The 18,202-nt window shown below is 41.6% G+C and overlaps 1 protein-coding gene across 50 annotated transcripts in view; it reads right to left on the reverse strand.

Moving 5' to 3' along the window:
• Window positions 1-18,202, reverse strand: part of TCF4 (transcription factor 4) — a 380,205-nt gene that overhangs the window by 11,929 nt on the left and 350,074 nt on the right. For all 50 annotated transcript variants that reach the window (XM_069568875.1, XM_069568859.1, XM_069568866.1 and 47 more), the window contains one exon: window positions 17,479-17,682. In XM_069568875.1, coding sequence (XP_069424976.1) covers window positions 17,479-17,682 — 204 coding nt within the window. The remainder of the gene's footprint in view (window positions 1-17,478; window positions 17,683-18,202) is intronic.

Raw genomic sequence — 18,202 nt, forward strand, 5'->3', positions numbered from 1 at the left:
GAAGCTCCCAGGACATCCTTCCAGGTTCTGAACCTGCCCCTAACTCCCTCTTTGTTTTAGTAGTTCTGAGTTCAGAATGCTGAGATCATCTGAGGGCCTGGCTCATCATTCTGAAGCAGAAGTGGACCATCCCATGAACAGGCCAGCCTGGAACCAGATGTCCCCCTCCCCCAATTTGGCAGGGCATACCCAAAGGTCCAGCGGTAAGGAATCTGCCTGCCAACGCAGGAGACATGGGTTCAATCCCCGGGTTGGGAAGATCCCCTGGAGAAGGAAACGGCAACCCACTCCATTATTCTTGCCTGGAGAAGAAGACTGGTGGGCTACAGTCTTATTGTAAGGTTGCAAAGAGTCAGACACGACTGATTCGAGTTAGCACACAAATACATATACACACTCACACATGCATGCACAGAGAGGAGGGGAGCAGAGTTTAGGGACAAACTGCTTCCTGGAGTTTTCATTTTAAAACTCTCTCTCTGTGTCTGTGTGTGTGTGTGTATGTAGATGCAGATATGAAAATCACTTTCGTTTTATCACTGAGGGGAAAACCATCATAGTCCACCAACTCAAGCCAAGGCCAAGATGTCTAACTGAATTACAAAATTTAATAGCTGCCACAACTCCTCCAACATAAACAGATTTTAAAGATATGCAACTTCAAATGAGGTGGCTGCTGGCAACGCTGTTTTTTATGCGGGGATGCACGGAGAGTGCCCTGGTAAACATCCTTCTCCTGATCCTCGTGCTCACAACAGACATCACAAACAAAAAAGGCATTCAGTGTTTCTGCTCTCTTTGTTTCCAGGGAGTATTATGAAAGTAATTATTCTGTTGTATTTAAGAAGCCTATTGCACGGATGGGAAAATGTATTAAATTTCATTTGGCAGTTATTCAATCCTTGTTAATGTTATCTCCAGCGATAACTGCTTCAAAACAGGCTTTCAGACCTCAGTTCCTTCTCCCCTACCATAATCCTTCTAAAAGAGTATAGGGTGGGAACTTTAGGAAATTTGTCATTAGTTTTTAGATCCAGAGATAATGACACAAAACCAGAAATGCTGTTAGAAACATTTTGGTATCTCAAAATGAAAGTCTGTAATTAATGGCATCGTGTTCAAAAATTTCCTTTTGACAGAGGTGTTTTTTAGAAAGAAGGAAAATAACAACAAGAGAATGGGCCCAGAAAAAAAGTCCTGGTAACTTTTACTTTTCTCTCTTTTAACTTTCTCTTGTTTTGCTATAATCATTAAAAAAAAATGTTGATGGGCTTTTTACTGTAATTAGACACCCATTGACAGAGAAAACAGTTTTGGTGTCTGAACTGTAATCTCCTCATGAAATATCAATTATACATGACAGTCAGAGAGTGCTCGATTTCAGTTTCAATTATCTTGCCAGATCTGTGTCATAACAGAGGAAAGCAAACATTTTCTCAAATGTGCAAAAAATACCACTGAGTCCAAAAGGGGCATCTTTTACAGAGGTGGGAAGTGGTCTTGCAAACTTTAATAGCTCACAGATGGGAACTTGGAAGTTCATGAAATAGCAGTGGTAGATATTGAGAAACAGTATCAGAGGCACTGAATTCTGTAGAAAACGAGAGTAGGCTCTGCAAACCAACTCTTTCGTGTGAGAAAGCTGTGGCATCTGGGAGACCCTTCAACCACGAATACAATTTCCACATTCCTCAGTTTTAAAAAATTAACAGACCATTTTTAAAAACTCATGTGATTACACACTGAAAGGACTTTTCACTCAAGTCAGATCTGGATTCAATTCTTAAGTTTGGATCTCGATTCTTAAAATGTTCATTGGGAGAAAACCTAATTTTCTTAAAAAAAAAAAAAAAAATTTTTTTCCCCTCCCCAGAAATCTCACAGCTTCAACTATGCTTTATCTGAAAACGGAAGTATTTCTTAACTGGGCAATTCTTGGAAATGAATTTAACGCTTATTCCCCAGATGATAAAATAACATTCGAAAGGATTTAAGCATGTCTAAACGACCCTGACCTTGGCAGTGTTAACCTGTCACGGGGTCAGCCAGGCTGAAACTCTCATGATGTCCACCAAAATGGTTAAAAATAAATGATTCTGTGATCGAGTTTGAGAAATGCAAATGGCAGTTATGTGATTTCAGTTCATCTTTTTTTTTTCCCCCTTAACTCAAGTTTCATCTATTAAAACTGTTTCATTTCTCTCCTCTGTATCCCCACCCTCTGCCCCCAATACTTTACATCACTTTCCTACACCGGAAACTAGAACTGGATGAAGCCCATCGGGCGGGGGGCCTTGGGGGCTGGTTAGCAGAGTCCACTCCGGCCCTTCCTGGCCCCAGGATGGGGGGAAATAATCCAAGCCTAGTGAACTAAGCCCACGCAGCACAGAGATTATGGTGCAAATTTGCAGTTACCCGTAAGCAGCTTCTTTTGCTAGAGTGAAGGAAAAGACAACTGGACACTGGATACGTGTCGGAATTTCCGGTCCCTGCAGAATAAACACACCTGTGTCTGGCTGCCTGGCACACAAAGTGCTCTGCAGCTGGCCCAAGAAGCCTGTTACTAGGGATTTATCCTTAACTAACAGGCTTTCATTTAAAACATTTTTAAAAATTAATGTTTACTGGAATTTAGTTGACTTATAAAGCTGTGTTAGTTTCTGTTATATAGCAAAGTGAATCAGTTACATGTATATATTTACCCACTCTTTTGCAGAGTCACAGATGTAGAAAACAAACATGGTTACCAAGGGGAAGAGGGGATAAACTGGCAGACTGGGACTGACATATACACACTACTATATCTATAGAAGGTAATAATCTATTGTACAGCCCAGGGAACCCTACTCAATACTCTGTAATGACCTCTACAGGGGAAGAATCAGGCCTTTATGTTTAAAACGCTTTTCTTTGTTATGCAAGTAACACCTGCTGATTGTAACATTTTTGGAAAAGCAGTGGAAGTGTAAAGAAGCTTGTGTAACAAAACATTTCTTCCCCATCCCTTCTGAAATACTCAGCGTGTAAATGCTGTATCCTCTGCCCTTGGGCTCTTGCACATCAAGATTCTTGCATGGCTTTTCACTGTCCTATGGCTTAAGTCTAAGATAGCTTATCAATACCTTATGCTTCACCTGGACACCAAAGGAGCACGTCGGTACCCTCCTGTTCAAATTTCTTCATCTCCATCTTCAGTTACCTGCTTGTGACCTCTTGTTTGGTGCCTTCACTCCCACATCCCCGAGGCCTAAGCTGAGCCTTCCATCTTCTGTCCCCCGGGACACAAGGGCTACCTCCCCTCCCCAGGACCCACTTTTATTTGTCCTACAGACCCCCTTACTCTCATTCCTCCTAGTCTGCCTGGGTCTCTAGAACTCTCAACATCTTGCTGGATCTGGAGAGGGCTCTCCCCTAACTGTTAATGATGGACATCACTCGAGGCCATTGTCTAGTAGGGCAGGGCATACGCTCCAAGGATGTTGTTTGGCTGCTATTCACAAAGCCTATACCTCTTCTGAAATGTAAGCACCCCAAAGGCAAGCACTGGGTCCTTGTATAGGACTGTAATATCACAAGGTGCAATTATGTACTTCCTAAACTGTCAGGGATGACACCAGTGGCATATATCCTGTGAGACACTCTGAAATCTAAAAGCTTTTGGTATTGCTGACTATAGGTTAGCCATTTTCTATTAAAAAAAAAAACATTTCATTTAATTCAAAAGGCCTTAGGAATGGCTATTATGTATATGCAAGCCACTGCAGGAAAAAATAATAAAAGATAGATTGTGTGTATTACTTCATGGCCTCTCATATCTTAACAGCAGATTAATATAAAAAATACTATATAAGGCAAAATAAGATGAATGTCATAAAGGAGTATAAGGTCATGTAGGGATTTAAAGGATGAATGAGATCATATCAGATGGAGAAACCAGAGACAACTTCAAGAAAACGGTATTGTAGACAGGGTTTGAAAAATGGGTAGAATTTTGATACAGATTAACATCTCAACTTTAAATGAAAGTTCCTATTTTTACAACAGTGAGTGCCTATATACATGTATACACATATATATATATATATAAAGTAGCTAAGGATTGCACATCAACCTGTTTCCATATTGTCAGATGACATATTTTGGGAAAAAAGCAGACTTTGGTAAAGCCCTTTATAAACCTCAATGGCTCTGTTACCAAGTGAACAACATAGGGCATTCTGGATACAAATGGTACCTCACTGTATGTGTGTATTACTGGCCCAAATGATTCACTCTTATTTAACTGCAATGAAGTCTTTCATCTCCCAGCTATACAATAATAGTTTCCATATGACCAGTGGCTCTGCTATAAATAAGATCAAAAGCAAAAGAAAGGATTTAATAAAAGAAAATGACATTAAGAGTAGCATTAAATCGGGGGGGGGGGGAATACCAATATCCAGCTCTTCTTTTTTTTTTTTTGAGAATAAAGCTCTACAGAGTACTAAGCAACTTCCCCCAATATGCCATGAAAAGGTATTTACAAGCAGTAAGCATGTGCAGAATCCATTTGCGTAGGACTCAGAGTGGCCAAGATTAATTTGGGGGGCTGAGAGGGGGGCAGTGGGGCAGGGGCGGGAGAGCACTCCCGCACAGAGGCAGGCTGAGGACAGGCACCAGCCTCAAGAGCCAGCTGCACAGGGCAGAGTTCAAGGGCACGTGTCAGGGGCAGATTTCCACTGGTTTCTCTGGCCCCTTCTCTTATTTTATGGAGATGGGCTTTTTGGTAATCCTGAGTTTCTCAGAGAGTCATAACATTGCTCAACCCTAGTACTTCAGTTCTGAGAAAGGAAGTTTTTTTTGGCAATGCACAGTGATTTGATATGAAGAGCCAACTTCCCAAACAAATTTTCTTCTAGTTCTTTAAAAAAAGAAAAAAAAAATTACAATGTTAATCTCTATCCCCGACTGGATAAACAGCTGCTAATAACCGCCAGCTCCCAGGGGAAGAGGCCGTTTCCTTTCATCTTCAGGCTGGTGGATATCTGACGTGCACTGGACTTCAGTGGTTCCACATGCTCTGCACTTAGCCTGTTTCAAAACCGCCTCCTCCTGGTCCTGCCAATTCGGGTTCCTTTTCTGCCTTTTCCTGAGATTCGCCTCTGTGAACTCGGAGGACAGACCAAGTTCTGGGGCTGTTTATTTGAAATGATGGTTCTTTTTACTGTGGGTGTATTTAAAGAGGAAATTCAAGGGCTTATAACACCTAACGGAAGTTAAAGCCTTGGACCTTTGTATTTGAAGCCTTGGGAGGGAAACAGCCATTTCAGAGGGAGCTAATTATTCACTCGAGGGCTGGCTATGTTCAAAGATGCTCAATTTCCAATAGCGTCGCTAATACTATTACTTTATCAGTTTGCGTCCTAAATAAAGGAACCAACTTCAACACTTTTTCCTCTAATAGGAAATACCCTGCAGAAGATTATAGGGCCAACTGGGCCCCAGAGTCCTTCTCACTTGTCCCTGAGCACCTGCTTTTACTGGTGACCTCAGTTCTACACCTCAAGATTCAGACATTTCTCAAAACAGCTTTTTAAACAAAAACCAGCTGTTCCCCATCTAGACTACAGGGGGAAAATTTTTGGGCGGCTTATAGAAACATTACCCAGAGACGACCGTTCTCCAATAACTTTCACACACTTGCAGCTCCAAACCAGACCCGTCCCTGCGCAGAAGCTGGGGAGCAGGCAAATGTGAAATTAAAATGTGGAAATTCAACACCGTGGTTTTTGACAATACATCCAATTAAGTGCTTGAAAATGAATGTGGCTGTTGTATCAGGACAATGCAAAAGATCTCATTTAACTAATACTGGACAGAGCTTTTGGTTAAACTCCACTTTATAGTTCTGAGTTGATTTATGGATCCAGAGGAAGCTATCATTATGCGAAACTGTGAAAGTCAACCAATTAGGTGGAATCCTCGCATTTCAGAAATTCGATGTTACAGCTTCTCCTCCCCCGACCCCCCCAGCTTTTCACTCCTAAAGCTGCTTTGCCAAAACCCTCTTCTTATTTCAAATCCATTTTACACTTCTGTTTTCTAAGCAATGAAGATACTTTTGATTTTGGGAAAAAAACGATCTACAACCCCAATAAAAGTTAAAATAACACAACAGCCACAGGTTTTGAAAAAAAGAATAAAATGGCCAAGGCCTAGGCTTGGCTTTTTTTTTTAAGGCTTGGCTTTTAAACGGTGCCAAGTTGCTCCGGCATTTTCTGTTTTGGTATGAATGACATAACTGAATTACTTCATGAGCTGCTACTTTAATTCCTAAGGGTGGAAAATTCCATGAGTTAATTTAATTTGGATGTAAAAAATATACATGAAAATTCACTCTTCCTGTGGACTCCCCTGTGAAAGATGCGAGCCAGTTGCTGAGCTGCTGTGCTCCGAGGGGGGCTCCAACCCACAGCAGCCTGCCTGGCGCACTGCACCGTCGCGCCCTTTTCTTACTTCCATTTGGGCGCAGAGGACCCCTGATGTGCCGCATATTTTTTTGGATCCTGTGGATTCTGTGGGGCTGTAATGCCCCGTCGAGCCTGACTCTGTTGAAACTCAATGCTGACTCTACTATGTGCTCAGTGACACCTTCTCCAGGAAGCGTTCCCTGGCCATCCTGAAGGCTGGTCAAGGTCTGCCCTTCTTCCAAATCACTTCTCGGGTGACTTAACGCATTATCGACCAGGGGATTTCTGCAGAAACTCACACACATGGGCAGCAATTTATGTAAGCAAATATGGAAACGTCTCTGGTCAATAATGTTCAGGTAACAAAAGATGGATTAATACATCTCTGGTTACTTAATCATTCCACCCTCCATGGCAGTTGGTTAGGCACACACTTGTATTACTGTCCTCCCAAGGCCTGTGGGCTCAGAAACTCTCTCTCACACGTGTATGTATCCCCCAAGGACCTGAAGCAGAGACAGTGCAGAATGAGTGGAGAAACATCTGTGTATTTTCTAATCTATACAATACAGATTCTTCTCAGAAAATCTGCTTTCCTGAGAAAACGAGGGTAATGTTACTTTTTTAAAAATGCACAGGTTGTATCTTCTAAATGATGGACAGTTTAGCACTGGCTAACAAATTATGAGGATAACTGCCACCAGAAGCATCTACCTGCTTTTTCCTCTATTATTCAAGAGGTAAGCAAAGTCAAAATGTGTCGAGGTCATAGAGCCTGCTTTAAATGTGTTTTTGTATTTTAAAAGCAGAGGAGACAACTGTTGGGTTTTATGGATTTAAAGTTCATGAAGTCAGGGTGCTAAACTCTGGAGGAAAATTAAGGAACTAGGCTGGATTTGTCCTGGAAGCAAGGAGGAAAAGACTTTTGGGGGCTTGATGCAGACTGACAGTCCCATTTTTAGGTCATAGGGCCTGAATTTGAGTAAAATGGGTATTAGGGGAAGAAAAAGAGGATATACCTAATTTGGACCCAGTGCTGTGAGATCTGGGCACACAAGTTGCTGGACCACCTGTCTCAGGGGTTGTTAATGGAGAGTCAGTGGTCTCCAGCCAGTAAAAAGCTGGATTTGAAACCTCTTGACTTGTGCTTAAACGAATGCAGAAGTATCACATGCTGAACTCCAGGATTCTAAAACTGTTGTAACCAGTCCAAGGGCAAGAGATCTTGTCTAGATAAGTCAGAGAGAGAAAGACAAATGCTGTATATCCTCAGGAATATGTAGAATCTAAAAAATGAACTAGAAGAAATGAGAGAATGGTGGTTGCTGAGGACGGGTGGCGATGACGGAATGTTGGTTGAAGGGGACAAACTTCCAGCTGTAAGATGAACACGTTCTTGAGAATTTAATGTACTGTGTGCCTGGCTCAGTGGCTTCAGCTGTGTCTGACCCTCTGTGATCCCATGGATTGTAGCCCATCAGGCTCCTCTGCCTATGGGATTCTCCAGGCAAGGATACTGGAGTGGGTTGCCATTTCCTTCTCCAGGTAATATACAGCATGCAGGCAGTAACTAACAATACCGTATTATATATTTGAAGTTGCTGACTGACAGTGGCTCTTAAAAGTTATCACCACCACCACCACTAAAAAAAAAAAAAAAAAATCTGAATTATGCTAGGGAATGCAGGTGGCAGGTGTTAACTAACTTTATTGTGGTAACCAATTTGTAATATATACATGGATCAAAGCGTTGTGTTGTACACCTTAAACTTACCTATGTTAGATGTTAGTAATAGCTCAGTAAAGCTGACACCAATTTTTAAAAAATACATATAAAGAGAATTTCTTCAAGCTATTTTTCCTCTCTGCCTCCCCCCGCCCCCCAATCAAGTTTTCTTAAAGAACAATATGGATACAGATAAAACCTTACAGTTAAGGTTGCTAATCTGCTTTCAGAAATTTTTGATAATTGTGGAGACTGGGAGAGATGGTGGAATGCTACAGATAGGCAAATATCCACATTAAAGAAAAAAAAAACTCAACATAGAAGCTATAGATGGATGATGGAGAAGACTAAGATCTTGGGTGAAATCCTATAACATGTAATTTAAAAGATGATTCCTAAGTGCTCTGACATGGAACAACAGACTGGTTCCCAATAGGAAAAGGAGGACGTCAAGGCTGTATATTGTCACCCTGCTTATTTAACTTCTATGCAGAGTACATCATGAGAAATATTGGGCTGGAAGAAGCACAAGCTGGAATCAAGATTGCTGGGAGAAATATCAATAACCTCAGCTATGCAAATGACACCACCCTTATGGCAGAAAGTGAAGAGGAACTCAAAAGCCTCTTGATGAAAGTGAAAGAGGAGAGTGAAAAAGTTGGCTTAAAGCTCAACATTCAGAAAATGAAGATCATGGCATCTGGTCCCATCACTTCATGGGAAATAGATGGGGAAACAGTGGAAATAGTGTCAGACTTTATTTTTTTTTGCCTCCAAAATCACTGCAGATGGTTATTGCAGCCATGAAATTAAAAGATGCTTACTCCTTGGAACGAAAGTTATGACCAACCTAGATAGCATATTCAAAAGCAGAGACATTACTTTGCCAACAAAGGTCTGTCTAGTCAAGGCTATGGTTTTTCCAGTGCTAACGTATGGATGTGAGAGTTGGACTGTGAAGAAAGCTGAGTGCCAAATAACTGATGCTTTTGAACTGTGGTGTTGGAGAAGACTCTTGAGAGTCCCTTGGACCTCAAGGAGATCCAACCAGTCCATTCTAAAGGAGATCAGTCCTGGGATTTCTCTGGAAGGAATGATGCTAAAGCTGAAACTCCAGTACTTTGGCTACCTCATGCGAAGAGTTGACTCATTGGAAAAGACTCTGACGCTGGGAGGGATTGAGGGCAGGAGGAGAAGGGGATGACAGAGGATGAGATGGCTGGATGGCATTACCGACTCGATGGACGTAAGTTTGAGTGAACTCCGGGAGTTGGTGATGGACAGGGAGGCCTGGCGTGCTGCAATTTATGGGGTCGCAAAGAGTTGGACACGACTGAGTGACTGAACTGAACTGATTGAAGTGCTCTGAAAGAGAGGCAATGAGCTCTCCAACTCATTCCTGTTCCAGAAGAACAAGTCTTTCTGTATAAACCTCATTCATGGGAATGAGGCACACCTTGTATCCTGTGATTAATTTACCATCAGCAGAGCGACAGAATATGTGACTGAATGAGGACCTAAAGGAGACGTTGGAACAGACTATAAAGGCTGCTGTATGAAATTTAAAGGCATTACGTGGAGTTCTGTACTGGTATAACAACAAGTGTACAAAGCCAGTTGACAGACATGTGGCTGGCTGATGGGTCTCTGCTGATCACAAGTGCAATATCTGGCAGCAGGATGATGATGTCATCAAACACTGCCAATAGGATACTGCTGAGTGGCCTTTACTGAAGATATGTGTTGAATGGATTTGGAGATAGATCCATCCAAGTCCACATAGTCAAAGCTATAGTTTTCCCAGTGGTCATGTATGGATGTGAAAGGTAGACCATAAAGAAGGCTGAGTGCCAAAGACCTGATGTTTTCGAACTGTGGTACTGGAGAAGGCTCTTGAGAGTCCCTTGGACAGCAAGGAGATCCAACCAGCCCATCCTAAAGGAAATCAACCCTGAATATTCATTGAAAGGACTGATGTTAAAGCTGAAGCTCTCATACTTTGGCCACCTGATGCAAAGAACTGACTGACTGGAAAAGACCTGGATGCTGGGAAAGATCGAAGGTGAGAAGGGAAGGGGACGACAGAGGATGGGATGGTTCGATGGCATCACTGACTCGATGGACCTGAGCTTGAGCAAGCTCTGGGAGATGGTGAAGGACAAGGAAGCCTGGTGTGCTGCAATCCATGGGGTTGCAAAGAGTTGGGATATGACTGAGTGAATGAACAAGAACCACCACCCAAGTCTGCTGATGACTCCTCGGGCACCATGTTCAAATTTTGAGATTCTACACACTAAAACGTCCCAGGGGTGAGGGGAGCTTTCTTTTTAAACTGGGAAGAATGTGGTGGAAAGTGACAGAGTCAGAACTTTTCTTTAGGATAAATATTTGAAGATACGGATGTCTAGCCTTAAGAAAAAAAAAAAGATCAGACTATATTTAAACAGTTGAAATGTACTCAAGTATTTGTTGAGCTGATTTACAGATCACTCCAATGGGCAGAAAAATAAAACCTTCACATTCAGGGATATTAATTTGGGCTGGACATAAGGAAGAATTTTCTACAGTTTGATGGAAATGGGCTTTGTGGTCATTTAGAGCTACTCAGCCTTGGAGGAAGGAGGCTGATGGAGAATTGTTCACTGCTTGGCAGGGAATTTATAGAGGGACATTTATAGCTGGAGATGACTTCTTAAGGTCCCTGAGACTTTGTGGTAATAACTGCTTAGAAATGAAGTATGTGCTCAAATATACACAGAAACTTATGGAATGAAAATCCTTGAAAACCCAAGAGGAACAAGGTTGAAGATGCCTAAACCTCTAGGGATCACAGATTTGTTGAAGAGGTCCATGTTGAAACGGAGTTTTTTGACCATTGCTACTTCCGTTACGATGTACCAGTACACGCTGCCCATGGAATCACATCAGTGCCTGATGAGCTCTCCTGTTGCCAAAGCTGAGTGGCAGAACTAGACAGCAACATGGTGCAAAGGGCCAAGGGGCAACTGAAGAGGTTTCTTGGATTTCGTTAGTTAACAGAACATATGTATTATTAACATCAGCCACACTTTTGAAATTGCTACAGCACTGGGTTGGAGAGGAAGCTGGCTGCAGTGGTGTAATCTTTAGTACAGAGAGTGCTGGTCCCGCTGCTGGCTTGCCTGGTTTCTAATCCTAGCTCGGCCATTAACCAGACAGTATCCATACCTGAGTCACTTCCCCTTTTGGGGCCTCAGTCTTCCGCAGTAAAATAAAAGTAACGGGCTAAGTGACTTCCGCGGTGCTTTCAGCACCTAAAATCCAATGGTCCTGATTCTTAAGAACTGTGAAAGCAGAATTTAAACTGCTTATCCTCTCAAGTCCTGAGTGGTAAAAGCTCTCATTCGTGTTTGGTGTCAGTGAAATTAAAAGGTGCTTCTTCACCTAATGACTGTTCTTCTGATAAATCTTTGTAATCCAAAGTCACACTAAAAACATCACTGAAAAGCGGGAACACAGGCTAAGACAGGCTTGTAGCTGTCGTTTCTGAAGTGTGTGCCGCACAGTCACCTAGGAGTCTAACAAGAGGCCTCAGGTGATGCGGTGGAGAACAGCGTGGGTGGCGAATTTCACAGGGCGCCCCCAGCCCTCGGTCATCTCGGGCGACAAGGTCCTCAGGAGATGACTGCTCCTACCAAGCGACAACCTGATCCCTCCAGCCTGTGGTTCAGAGCTGGGTCCCCGCTCTCCTGTGAGTCTTAGGACATTGCTGCAGCAGCCTGTTTTTAAATATATATCATATCCTATGAGACTGGGAACCCCCTGATGGCAGAAACCACGTCTTAGCATACAGCCTGGAACTTGGTAGGCTCTAAGTCATTTACCAATGACTTGGTAAATGTTTTTGAAATGAATAGATGGGCCTTAAGCAAAAAGGATCTGGGAACCACACTAACATGATGTATTAATACTATAGGAGCTTTTCAGCTGAGTGATCCCACCACTGCTGACTCTACTGACGGAGGGATCAGGAGGGGGAACAGAACCATATAAAGATATTTTTGATGTGGGTTTCAATCTTGTTCATTAACAGAGGAGATGAGGTCATCTGAAAGACCTGTTTTCAGGGCTCATTTGTGGATCTGAATAATGCATGAGTAACAGAGAGTCATATCTGGAAAATGGCCATTTCAATAACTTATCACAAATCCAGTGATTTAGACTTTTGATTTAGATCAAATCTGATGATCAGAATTGATCTCTGAGGCATAGAAGGGACTGATGTCTGGATAAGAGTTTCTAACCAGGATAGTGATGAACCCAGCTGTTTCTTTATTCTCCCAGGTTCTGAAATTTCTATTTTGATTCCCTTAGAAAACTGGGAGGTTAGTAAGAAAAATAACTTCATAATTTAAACTGTACTACTCTGACCACCCTGGTAAGGAGAGCTCATACCTTTGACCACTTAGCAAGATGCCTTGATTTAAGAATAAGCACTTAAATGGGAAGGAAATCCAAAAAGAGGGGATATATGTGTATGCACAGCTGATTCACTTTGCTGCACAGTAGAAACTAGACTGTAATGCAAAGCAACTAGACTCCAATAAGCATTAATTTTAAAAAACCCTTTACAGAGGATAAACAAAAAAAGTATTTAGACAATGTGGGGTTTAACCTAGCATGCTCCCACACTGGAGGAAAGCTCTTTACCTTTACAGGTGGGTAGAGAGCTGCTCTGGGGACCTGGCCATAAGATATCTAGAAACTTCTTTCTTGTTGACCAACACTTAAGATTTGAAAATTGTGAATTCTAACCACATAAAATTAGTTCTTAAAAGGTGTAACTACAGATCTTATCTGAGGAATGCTCATAATTGTAAGATACAGCACAGAATTTAGAGTCTATGTCCCCAGAGTTTAAGTCTAGTTCCCTGACTTGAGACTAACTACTCAAACCTTTAGAAGGTTTCCTTTCTTCCGTTTTGACTGATGATTTACTTACTGGGAGGGAAACAAAATGTGTTACATGTAATACATGGTACTCAAGGAATTTACAGTCCAGTTGGTTAGGCAAAGTCAGACTTACAAAAGATAAACAGGGCATCCCAGGTGGCTCAGTAATAAAGAATTTGTCTGCCGATGCAGGATATGAGGGTTCGGTCCCTGGGCTGGAAGAGCCCCAGGAGGAGAAATGGCAACCCATTCCAGTGTTCTTGCCTGGAAAATCCCATGGACAGAGAGCCTGGCAGGCTATAGTCCACGGGGCTGCACAGAGCCTGACCTGACTGAGCAACTGAGTAGGCATGCAGGCCCACAACAAAGGACACACAGCTATGCGTAAGAGGGTAGAATCACACCCAGCCAGGGGATTGCTTCACAGTGCTATGAGAAGAGCAAAGAAAACCACTCTCCCAGGTGGAGCTAACAAGGGAAGGCTTCCTGGAAGAGGCAGAATTTGAGTGAGAGCTTTGAGAATGGGTGAGAATGAGATGGACAGAGAGAAGTGGTTAGAGCAGGCCAAGCCACATAGACACAAAACAAGTCATAGCGAGGACATTCTGGTCAAGTTCTGGTCATATGCAAAGGCTGGTCTTGCCGGAAACATTTCTGCATTGGAATAGCAAAGCATAAGGCTTTCTGGTAAATGGTTATGGGCTTAAAAAGCTAGGCGAAGACATATGTCTTTATCTTGTGCATAATGGAAAGCTGGGGAAGGTTTCTGAGCAGAAAAGAGCATGGCCAAATAATATCATCTAGAAAGCCCGTAAGAATCAACATTCGCTCGAGTGTTATGAGCCATGCTGCTGTGAAAAAAAAAAGAAAAAAATCCCTTTCATTATCCTAATACTTAGTAATTCACTGAAGACCTACTTCAGAACTCCAAGGAAAACATTTTATGAATCAAAAGCTACGTACAATATGTTAGCAATTAAATGAGATAACATAATAGCCCAGGCAGAACCACAGTCCTCCCCACCACGACTGCAAGCTGCTGCAGAAAGAAATGCTTCTATCATCTTCCAAGTGATCAAGCCATTTTGTTTTGATTTTCGGAAGGCAGGGAGAGAGGGAACAGGGAGGGGACGGAGGTCAAGAGAATTCAAAGCTATCTGTTCTTTAATCAGAAGGAATTATTAAGGAGAGTTCTAAAGGAGATTTGCTCAAAACAAACCAGCCCTGGGATGGGTGTTAAGTTACTGCAACTCGTTTCCACTCCAGAACAACAACTGAAGGTGTGTAGCTGGGAATGAGACTCCCACCCGCGCCGGACGGAGTTTCCGGTGTGTACCTCCCACTGCTACTTTTATTTACTGCAGCTGGCCACCAGTTTATAGCCTGTTTCATGTATTAAAATTCAAATGTGGAAAACATTACCAGCATCCTCCTTGAATTATTTTTTGTTGTTGTTGTTGTTTGGGGGGGAAGGAGGGTGCTTTTTTTTTTCTCTTCCCCTTCAACTTCCTTTGTATTGTGGAATGTATCAAATGGTCAAAGGCTAGCTTCAGACTGACTAAATTTAAAAACTATTTCCTTTGTTCTGATGCTTTTGTTTGAAAATTCATACCGGTTTGCACAAGGCAAGAAACAAGGATGTGATCTTCTGCACACACGTTGGGGCTGTGGGCTGAGGAGCTCAGATGCTGTGGGCGCCCTGAATATTTTCGAGAAAAAAGGAGAAAGACTGTAAAGGCACTCTTGGCTCACAGGGCAGCAGGCTGTCCTACTGTGGTTAGGGAATTGCGCTATGGATGTAGATGGCTCTGCAGTCACCCTTGACTGAATTCTAAACATCTTCAGAAGAGTGAGTGTGCACTTCCCTTCATCAGTGAAACCAGCAATTTTATTGCTTTGCCATTTTTTTCCCCCCACTTTCAAAATCAAATCAAAGATGTTCCTGTGTAATACTGGCTGGTTATTTCCCCTTATCTATCGCTGTGTAGCATTCTCTCCCTTTCTGCTCCCCCCTGGGTTGGTCTAACTTCCCATCCCCAAAGATGACTCTGGTCTCCTCCTCATATCCCGCCTCCAAATCAAAGAGGAGGCAATTCAAAGGTCAAATGGTTCCAAAAAAGGATCTCTGTAGAGTTCATCATTTTAAAGATCCACTTAACCTACATCTGGTATTTAAGAGCAAACTTTACATATTTATGGAAAAAAAAAAAAAACACAAAACTGTCTCTGAAGCAACGCCCTGGGTGCTGCATCCATTTAACATTTGCAAACAAACACAGCTACGGAAATTACACTGTTTTTCTCTTGATTGAGAGCAGATATACAGAAATGGTTATAAGTCACAGATCTGGCTTTTAATAAAGCCAGATTTCTTAATTAAAAGCAGTATTGTTTAAACATTATAGTTTAAAAAAGATCTGTACAAACTGAAACCTCTTATAATATGCATCCCCAGTGTATTTAGCATGTTACCTGAGGCCAAGCTAAATTAAAATCTAGATTTTCCTTTTGTTAAACTCTTAGCAACTGCCACGAATAGACAAACAATTTTTACTCAATGAGGAATTTTGAGGGTAGAATCTAGGAAAAGCAAAAAAAAAAAAAAAAAAAAAAGATTTAGCTTTGGCATTCAAAAATATCTTTCCACGTTTTAGAAGTGAGTTCATTGCTTCTATTTATAAACCAGTATTTTTGGTTTCAAATTGGTTGCAGGTTTTCATAATATACAGCTCAGGATGGGACTCTTAATCTTTTATTAAGAGAAATGGAAAGGAGGGCAGAGGAATACTTCTGAAGAAGACAACTTAAAGAGCCTCAGAATAACCTGTGCTTATTTTGCATTCTCCTTTTGGAATCGTCTTTAAATAAGAGATGCTTAGTGATAATGGAAAACAGACCTTCATACACACAACTTTTTGAGAGCCTGTAAGGAACAAAACAGGACACTAAGGTGTTTGCTGAAGACAGGCATTTGTAAAGAGCAGAATTACATAGGATCACTAAGCACTACTCATGTTAAGTTCTTCACCCATGTGTTCACCTCATTACTTGTCATCATTTAACGTTTTATTAGGGAGATTTGTTGAATCTTATAATCACCTGAAAAAGGGATGCACTCTCAAGTCCTTTCCAGAAGTAATGGGGAAATTGAAATTTCAACTGCATTGTGGACAAATCTGCTTAAACCTTACTCCAATACTTTTTCATAAATCGGGAGTGGTAAAACTACGATGTACTTAAATTCCACGGTCCCACATCATCTATTAAGACAGACACACCGTGTATTTCGACCTCCCATGTGCACACTAAGTTGTTTCAGTCCTATCTGACTCTTTGTGACCCTACGCACTGTAAACCATACTCAGGAGCAAAAGATATTGAATTGACTTATTAAACAAAAACAATAAACCCAACCAATTCTCATGTGAAACCCAAGCGATGTAGCATGAGCCTGAGTCGGGTCCTTTAGCTGTAGTCATTGCGAAGAACTGAACATACAGGCCATGACCTCAGCAATGGATCTCCTAGGTTTATCCGTAAGTGAAATGAAACGATGTATCCACACAAAAAACTTGTACACTAATGTTCATAGGAGCACTGTTCCTAATAGCTGAAGACTGGAAATAACCCAAATACCTATCACCTGATGAGTGGATACATTTCTTTTTTTTTTTGAGTGGATACATTTAATGTATATCTGTACAATGGAATTTCAGTTCAGTTCAGTCACTCAGTTGTATCCGACTCTTTGTGACCCCATGAATCGCAGCACGCCAGGCCTCCCTGTTCATCACCAACTCCTGGAGTTCACTCAGACTCACATCCATCGAGTCAGTGATGCCATCCAGCCATCTCATCCTCTGTCATCCCCTTCTCCTCCTGCCCCCAATCCCTCCCAGCATTAGGGTCTTTTCCAAACAATGGAATTTTGGGGGAATAAAAACTGAATGATGCTCTGATAAAGGACAAAATTTATATAAACCTTGAGAGCGCTATGCTAAGTGATAAAAGCCTATCAGAAAGGACCACCACATACTGTGGGATTTCACGTTTAGGAAATCTCTAGAATAGGCAAATCTGGAGTCAGAAAGGAGATTATTAGTTGTAAGGGGGAGGCTGGAGAGTGATGGCTGACAGACATGAGGATTTCTCATCGTGGGGGGTAAATTACTCTGGTGGTGATGGCACCATCTTGTGAATACATGGAGAACACAGTAAGTACACTGTAAAACTGAAATGGGTGAATTGTAGGTTAAATTTTATCTCAATAAAGCTGTTTAAAAAAAGACAAAGTTGCAGCAGTATTATTTGAGCTAGAAATTCTAATTCTGCATGTTAACTAGTATCCCTGAGTTTTACCCCATCCCTTACCATGAGTGAGTGTCTGTTGGCGGAGAGAAGACCGGTTCCATACCCTGAGGCCAGACCACCCATTGCTCCGTTGTGAGAGGGTCCGATGATTCCGTGCATATCGCCATGACCACCAGGCATGGCTGTGGACGGGCCCACCGCGTGGTTCCGGAGAACGTGAATAGCGTCGTCCAGTCTTTCTAAACGATCTTCAATTCGGCTTTGCTGTTGGTTGATAAGTGATGTGAAATTTGATTCAGTTCCAAGTATGGATATAGATTACAGAAGTAAAACCTGAGTTGATACGAACTACATTTTGGGTTTCTGAATAAAATTTATTCTCCTTAAAATGATAATAAAAGTAAATGGTGACTTTCCCAGAAAATGGGTGAAAACTGTTAATACTATAATTATAATTTTATTTTTTTGTGAACAAAGTCAGTGATTCTTCCGGGACATGGTAAGTATATATGTTTTACTATATTGCATTACCTTGAAAGAATTGAAACTTACTTTAGCAAAGAAAAAAACAAAAAAAAAACAAAAAAACATTTATTGAATTTAAGGAACATGCTGGCAGGCACTGGTTAAAGATTTTTAAAAATTAACAACGGAAAGGTGCCCTATTTATAGTTTCCCAATTAAATTATCTTCTTGAAGGCATATTCCCTGGGTTTCCTCTGAGTCACATGATACAGTGCTAAGTATCAAATCAGGGACAGGTAAACACCTATAGACTGTAATT

Source organism: Ovis canadensis, chromosome 23 (genome assembly GCF_042477335.2).
Source record: "Ovis canadensis isolate MfBH-ARS-UI-01 breed Bighorn chromosome 23, ARS-UI_OviCan_v2, whole genome shotgun sequence".
Taxonomy (NCBI): domain Eukaryota; kingdom Metazoa; phylum Chordata; class Mammalia; order Artiodactyla; family Bovidae; genus Ovis; species Ovis canadensis.